At 45.1% G+C, this 7,639-nt stretch overlaps 2 protein-coding genes across 2 annotated transcripts; one reads left to right on the top strand and one right to left on the bottom strand.

Annotated features, from left to right (window-relative positions):
- Nucleotides 1–1,528: 1,528 nt before the first annotated feature.
- LOC131290016 (GPI transamidase component PIG-T) lies at nt 1,529–3,425 on the top strand. The gene is made up of 2 exons (XM_058319397.1): nt 1,529–1,711; nt 1,789–3,425. Exons 1-2 carry the CDS (start codon nt 1,540–1,542, stop codon nt 3,405–3,407), a joined length of 1,791 nt encoding a protein of 596 aa, XP_058175380.1. The 5' UTR covers nt 1,529–1,539; the 3' UTR covers nt 3,408–3,425.
- An 88-nt stretch (nt 3,426–3,513) lies between these two features.
- On the bottom strand, nt 3,514–5,156 carry LOC131284575 (cyclin-dependent kinase 9). Its single transcript, XM_058313441.1, has 4 exons — nt 4,938–5,156; nt 4,745–4,829; nt 4,414–4,671; nt 3,514–4,331 (listed from the first exon to the last, which is right to left on the bottom strand). The coding sequence occupies exons 1-4, from the start codon at nt 5,105–5,107 to the stop codon at nt 3,645–3,647; spliced, it is 1,200 nt and encodes a 399-aa protein (XP_058169424.1). The 5' UTR covers nt 5,108–5,156; the 3' UTR covers nt 3,514–3,644.
- Between the last annotated feature and the right edge of the window lie 2,483 nt (nt 5,157–7,639).

The raw sequence follows: 7,639 nt of genomic DNA, 5'->3' as shown, positions 1-7,639 counted from the left end.
AATAAACACCTTCCACCGACGATGACGACGACTGCTGGCACTCGAGTCTTTTGGGAGAAGGCGTAATGGAATTCATACGGGGGTCTAGGGGAGTGTGGTGGTGTTTAGAGCTAAGGGTAACCTTCAGGACACACATAAAACGGTGACGACGCCTTGCGTGTCTGGTGTTCTTGGGTATGGAAATGATGTACGACAAAGGTGACATATTACTCACACCCCGCTCAGAAATCTCCACCCAGGCAATTCATCCAGGTCGAAGAGCATACGCCTAACTTCTATGCCAGTGCTTTCAGTAAGACCCTCCTACCCGGCTCCGACTTGTGGTACCCACACCTTCAGGTCTGAATGGTAGTGAATGCACTCGGTCGGTGACGAAAAGGACTATCTTGATAATTGGAAGCGAAAATGGAAACCATCGACCGAAGAGGGCGACCGAGTTTTGCGCTGCAGAGAAGGGACGTCGTCATGAAGTGATGATCCTGACAGGATGAATTTATTTTCTACCCCACTGTTTGCAACGTATGCTATTTAATGAGCTAGGAACTTGGCATGAGGTCTGCCTGTGGGGTATATGTAAAGTATTGAATAAAGGTGCAGGATGATAAAATGTCTGCCAAAGTTAGACAGAGATTGAATGCGACATTCAGGAGCACCTGTTTATGCAGTTAAGACGTTTGATACGACTTTGCCTTACACCGATGTTTAGTCCTTTTCTTTATATCGTTATAATGAGCGGGTTTCACGGTCTCCTTCAAGAAGGATTGCTATTCTTGGGGTGAATACTGAACTCATCCTGTCGAACAATAGTTGGTTCGGTTGGTTTTGTGTCTCATTATTTTTACGTTGATAAATATAACATCCCAATTGGTTCACTACCATGCTGCATTGATTGTCTTACAAGACTGTCTTTGCAAGAAAACCATTAAACTTCTTAAAACCTCAGCGCTTTTTTTTAGACAATAGAATCCTCATAACCACAGAAAATTTGACTACAAAATTAAAAAAAAAAATTCAATGTTGCTTTATTGCGTCGATAAAATGTGTTCGTAACTTTTTACCGCACCTTTTTACGTACCTAATCAACCAGAAATAATAATTTTAGTCACGTTTTCGATTCCAAAAATTTAAAACCGTTGCTGTACTAAATTTGAAAGTTGATCTAGACAACCTGAATGTCATCTAAGTTGTGTCAACAAAAAAGGGCGTTTATACTAGTGGTGGGAATCCCCACAGGGATTTGAATCTTTCGACTCAAATCCATTAAGAGGTCGGAATCTCCAAACAATTTGTTATATCATTTGTTACATTCATTTGATGATTTATGTTCATGGGAATGATTTATGCTAGAATTAACGGACGGGGTATAAAAATAACGTACCGATGACATTTCCTCACTAATCTGATCCAATGCGTTGGGATCAGTGACGGGATCGAATCTTCGATGTTCATAATTCCGATTCTGCCAACACTAGTGTATGCATCAGCCGACAACTTTGTTGATAATCAATGTTTCGACGCCCAAAACGGCACTTGATATAAATGTGGAAACTCACATTTTACAGTTTTCTGGTCCTGGCCTGCAGCAAAGGCATCGTCAGCCAGTTTTCCGACATCTTCGACGAAGAGTTGTTCATCAAACCACTCCCGGATAGGTTTGTTTACAGTTACTTTCAGTTCACCACGCGATGGGAGTTGGGTAAAAATGATAGTTGTGAGTTAAAGTTTTATTGATAAAATGTACTTGTTAATTGCAAAACAATGATTTAAAATGATTTTTTCTTTTTCTAGTGCTTCACACAAACCTTGTTTCTCGTCCACTCGCGGAACTATTCCACCACTTCGGTGTGCAGGAGCTCCACCTGAGTTTCACCTACGGATTGTGGCGATACGAAAGCTGGGGCTACCCGGTAACGGATGCTGGTCCGGGAGCGGAAGTATGGGCCTGGTTCGATCCTACCACCGACCGCGCATCGATTGACCACCGATGGAAGATGCTTTGCGGGACGCTGTCGGGACTTTTCTGTGCATCGCTTAGCTTTATCGATCCAAGCAACACGTTCCAACCGGCCTACTCTCTACGACCACAAACGCATCACTTCCCCGGACAACCCGAGCCGATTCTACGCTATGCGGCCCTTCCGCGGGAAATAGTATGTACCGAAAATCTTACGCCCTGGGCCAAGCTGTTGCCGTGCCGCTCGCGGGAAGGTATGGTATCGCTGCTCGTCCCGGACAGTGTGTACGCAAGCAACTACCATTCGCTGGGGGTCCACATGCGTAAGCTGTGTGCTAATGCGGCCTGCAGCGAGTTCCAGCTAGAAGTGAAACAAACGGTCAACGTCGTACAGGATTTGCGACTGTTTGGTGGTCCGAATTGGTCCATCAGGAAGCTGTTCGGACAGGGTATGGAGGGCTCGTGTGCCCTAGCAACCACAAGCAATGTATACGTTGATGTTACGGACAACACCTATGACGTTTCCCAAAAGCCCGATGAAACGATTCAATCCGTTCGAGGAGGTGCCCGAACGGAACTGCACCGTTACGATGTGAAACAGTTCGAGGCCGTCATGGCAAAGGGTCGCCGGGCAATGTTCAACGTGGCGGTGATGGATAAACGTGATCCGAACGTTGTGATCGTGGCGGGCCCACCACCGATTTCGGCCAAACGGTTCATCCTGGGCGTCGGGCAGGAGCGTGGTAAAATCGTTACCCAAATCACCAACAACCACTGGGGTCCGCTGGATCTGGTTGTGTTCGAAAACATTCCCTGGTTCGTGCCAATCTATCTGCATACGCTAACGGTCCGCCATGGCGAGGGAAAGATCAAACCTGCCTTCCTACACTACACACCCGGCGTCCAACGGGAGCGTCCTTACGGGTTGGAGGTAGGGCTGAGAATTCCAGCACGAGCCACCGTCGAGCTGTCGATCGATTTCGATTACATCTTTCTCAAGTGGCAAGAGTACCCGCCCGATGCCAATCACGGACATTATATTCCTGCGTCGATCATCTCACTGCAACTCCCGTCCGCACGGAACTACACTTCCGTGCCACGTGAAGCGTCCCTCTTCCGGGAGTCGTTCAATGCAACTCAACTGTCCGGTTATTTCCTACAACTTCGCACCGAATCGCTGCTACTAACTCTCCCTACGCCGGACTTCAGTATGCCGTACAACGTGATCTGCCTCGCGTGCACTGTGGTGGCGCTCGCCTTCGGCCCAATACACAACATTTCGACCAAACGCATCGTGGCGAAGGGCAAAGAGACGGCCAAGACTTCGCTGAGCGGGAAGTTAAAACAATTTTTCCGCATAAAGAGCGACGAACAGAAGGAGCAGGAAGAGGAACAACGAGCCAAAGAGGAAGCCGCCAGTGCCGAAGATCTTAATGCACCGGATACGGAATAAAGGAGATCCTAGTCAGGAAGTGAGAGCGTGTTCATGTTTACAGTATTCGAAATAAATGAAAGAAATTACAAATAGGCTAAATATACTGTCGTACTGTACTGTTTATGTATTGAGAAATATTAAACGCGTGGCCTTAACGTACCACTAAGTCTTATATAGTCGATTATGCGTACAACGTCCCGGAATAAGCGTTGCCACAAAAAAAAAAATAAAATTAAAAGAAAAGACGGAGCCACCCTAGTATACTCTATCCTGGTAGCTATTGTCCTGCGGTTTGGCCTGCATGTTAACCATCTGCGGCTGATAGTGGCGGATGTGTCCCGGTCGTCTAGGCGGTGTCAGATACTCGAACATACTCTGCGTGTGTTGCGACAACATCTTGCTCAGATCGCACGGCATCGGATCGGTCCAGAAGAAGTCGTGGTTGAGGGCGGTATCGGCATCGATTCGCTTCTTCGGATCGAGCATCAGCAGATAGTCGAGCAGATCGATACCGTGCGGATCCTTGACGTACGGTCGCAGCCGCTCGCGCACCTTACGCTTGTGTCCGGGCGGCAGTTCCATCTTTTGGTACAGCTCCAGGTTTTCCACGTCCGGCCAGACATCGTTGGTGAAGGAACCGCACAGCTGCGAGATGAGAACGAGCTGCTGTTGCTCCGTGGCACCCTGCATGATCGGGGACCGTGTCCACATTTCCGCCATAATACACCCAGCACCCCACATATCCACCGGTGGACCGTAGTTCCGGTCACCGAGCAGAAGCTCCGGCGGTCGGTACCAGAGTGTGACGACGCGGTTTGTGTAGCGATTCGGGATGCCATTCTTCGATACGCTAAACGCACGCGCCAAACCAAAGTCGGCCAGTTTGAGGACACCGTTTTTGGTTATCAGTACGTTGGCTGCTTTCATGTCGCGATGAAGAATCTGATGAAAGGAAGAGCATATGAACCGTTGGGTTATGTTTGGCAGTTCTTTTTTACGGGTAAAGAAAAATTTCGGTAAATACCTTATTACTGTGAATGTAGTACAATCCGTTCAGCAGCTGTTGCATTACTTTTTTGATCTCTCCCAGGTTAAACTTTACGTTTATGTTCGACAGCAATCCGGCCAGATCGTGTTCGCAGAAGTCAAACACCAGGTAGAACGTAGAGCGATAGCGGTTGTGTACGGTGGCCTTTGTTCGACAAATTTCTATCAGGTTCACCACATTCTCGTGCTTCAGCAGCTGCAGGATCCGTATTTCACGGAGTGCCGTAATCGGGAACTAGCAGGAAACGTAGTAAAACAAACTCTTCAATTACTTCCACCCGCGCAGAAATGTGAAAACCAATGCTTACCCCTTCCTTTTCGTTTTCCATCAGCACCTTCTTGAGGGCGACAAACTTTTTGGTAGATTTTTTCTCCCTTGCCTTGAACACCTCGCTGATGGTTTGCCGGAAGTCACGAGCCCCAGGGAGGGGAAGGCAAATAATAGATCATTGGCGATAAGGAACGACCATCGGTACACCCAGCACCATCGAACCAACTCACCCGAATGTTCCCTGGCCAATTTTGGTCACCTTCTCGTACTTGCTCGACTCATCACAATACGGGAAGTCGTAGGTCTCGATGTACTTCTGCTTGTCGGCCAGGTTGAGCATGGTGGTCGACGTTGCCACTGGGCCACCACCACCGGTGTTGGAATGTTCGGCCCCACTCATGGTTAATCGAATCGTGTGAAATGCGAACCGTAAATACTAATATGTAGCACTTATTTTGGAAAAATCTCACGACGCAGTTGTGAACTTGATGAAATTGGAAACGAAAGAAAACATGAACCTTAATGACAGCTGTCAGACTGATTTAGATAGGTTTCGCGAAAGCGATCGAATATCAAAAAGGTCTAAAATTTAGATCATTTCGGTTTAGTACAAATCTAATAAATACAAAAATAACCGTTGCAAGACTGTCAGTATAAAATTCGAAGCTTGTTCTTTTTTGAGGATAGAAATAATGAGCCGAATGTTTACTTACAATTTACAATTACAATAAATACACGTTACATTTTTACACAATCAATATTTTATTTATTACGAATGATTTCAGCTTCATTTCTGGCTGTTTTGCATACTGCTCCGTCTTGGTGATGACAACACACAACGCTAAACCTGCGTGCACTACACACCATCGAAATCCTAAATCTAGCATAGCTTTGCCGTCCCTGCAATAACTCTAGCAATAAAGCTTCGTCTTGTTTTACTTCCACCCGTTCGCAATGCGTCTACAATTCCTTTTCGTTTGCTAAAAACAAACAGCTCAACTAGGCATCCGCACGATCCTGTCTACGATTCTCCTTAGCAAAAACGCGTTTGTTTAATGAAATTCTTCTCACTAGTACTATTCTTTCTTCTTTTCGATATATCGGAGGATTGGGAACGAGCACGAACAACATTTTTCCGTGGAACGTGTTTATCATCGGAGTGTATAAAAAACGGGATCTCCAAAAGGCATTTCAATACCAAAAAAGAGGGACACCACGGGTGGTATTTATATCGTAACGATGTGTTTTCCCTCTCGGATTCGATCGGTAGACGCGATACCACGAAACGAAACGTTAGCAGTGGAATGTTTTAGGATCTAATGAGGAAAATGTGTTCGATCGATTATTGTACTTTTATACTTTTTACCAGGTTCGTTGATAAAAAATGATTTTGTTTCGAATAGCTACGGGTTCTGGTAGAAGCATATTACTCTAAAAAAGCTGGAAACAATTTTCTCAAACGCTTTGAAGCTTACACAATTCCATACTATCGGGGAAATCTATGCTTTTCATAAATTTGAGCAGAACCCTTAATTCCTTGGTGCGGGTCAGTAAAACCATCAATTTTTTGAGCCGCATGTTAGTAATGCTCCTAGCAAAACGCACTGGGGACGTACCTTCTTTAACGGCACTCAAATTAAAACAAACCATTCCTAGTGCAATCAGTCGGTATAATCAACTATTTTGCGTCAACCATTCTCCAGTTATTCGCTATCATTTCGTGTGCCACACTACCTTTGCGTGCTGACGAAACCTGGGTTGGATGTTCAAGTATGACTATCCTTTCTCACCGGAGTAGTAATCCGTTTTGGTTGCAATACGCTTGTTTACGCTTTGTTTAACAAATGCAAATAACAGTTACGCAGATCGACTCTCTTGCCCTCTCCGTACAGCTTTCGTGACGAATTTTTCCTTCTTCCGTTTTTTTTCTGTCTCTAACGGGTTCATAATTTTTCGCTCCACTGAATGTTTGCAACAGCAATGAATAACATTTATCACAATATACAATATGTTTACGAACGATTCGCCTACACGTACGCCTGCCTGCCTGCCTGCTGTACACAGCGCTACTATTCGTCTATCTTGTTATTGAGTTTCCTCTCGTTTTGCGTGCTTTATTTAAATACCTTTTTTCCATTTTCATTGCTCCTCGCTGAACTACGGTACACGCCCCGTCGTACGAGGCGATTGAATCCGTTAAGAGTACGTCGATTAAATACGAATACATCTACGAAACACTTCCCGTCTACCAACAACAAACAGCTAATGGTGATGGTGGTGGCGGCGATGGAATTGATGTGGCGATTTTAAGTAGCAATATTGTTCGGTTTTTTTTTTTCTAACAAAAAAACACCCACGGTCACATGCCGGCCGATTACAGTTTTACCACGCATGTGAAGCGACCGACCAAAACGCGTTTAAAAAAAACAAACAAAAAATGCAGCTTGTAACACAACATTTTAAAATGGCTTACTTGTATGAGGAGTAGATATGAAGTGAATGAGAGGATGAAAAGTCTGTACTTATCTAATCTGGGTTATTACCTAGTGGTTTTTTAAAGGAATCGTGTAGATTTTTCACCTCTTGTATATCAGTGTATATGGTCGAAAACGAGAAGTACCCCGCCGGTTTCATCCGTTAATTTGCGGGAGTTTGGAACAAGCTATGCTTGTGCACGTTTGGATTTGTTTGTGTTCTTATATAAAACTAATGTTCAGTTTTGTTTCCTTTTGTCCTGTTTGTTTCTAGCACACACCTCATCGTGACGGTCTCGATTGTTATTCGTTTTAGGATGCGTCACACCAAGCGATGGGTGATTTGTAATTTGTGCTCCTTGCTTATACTTCATTCGAGTTTTCGCTTCTTCGCTTCGTTAGATACCTATGCACGAGCAACCAATCCCTTCGATATAATGTCGGTTTGCGTGCACCGT

This window comes from Anopheles ziemanni, chromosome 2 (assembly GCF_943734765.1).
Source record: "Anopheles ziemanni chromosome 2, idAnoZiCoDA_A2_x.2, whole genome shotgun sequence".
Classification (NCBI taxonomy): Eukaryota; Metazoa; Arthropoda; class Insecta; order Diptera; family Culicidae; genus Anopheles; species Anopheles ziemanni.
The sequence above is the reverse complement of the archived record's forward strand: the minus strand, read 5'-3'. Positions and strand labels throughout refer to the sequence as shown.

Coding starts and splice junctions, on each gene's coding strand:
- LOC131290016 (XM_058319397.1), top strand. CDS start 1,540: ATGTGGAAACTCACATTTTACAGTTTTCTGGTCCTGGCCTGCAGCAAA. Junction 1,712..1,788: donor GTTGGGTAAAAATGATAGTT/GTGAGTTAAAGT, acceptor TTCTTTTTCTAG/TGCTTCACACAAACCTTGTT.
- LOC131284575 (XM_058313441.1), bottom strand. CDS start 5,107: ATGAGTGGGGCCGAACATTCCAACACCGGTGGTGGTGGCCCAGTGGCA. Junction 4,672..4,744: donor TGGAAAACGAAAAGGAAGGG/GTAAGCATTGGT, acceptor GTTTCCTGCTAG/TTCCCGATTACGGCACTCCG. Junction 4,332..4,413: donor ACTACATTCACAGTAATAAG/GTATTTACCGAA, acceptor TCCTTTCATCAG/ATTCTTCATCGCGACATGAA.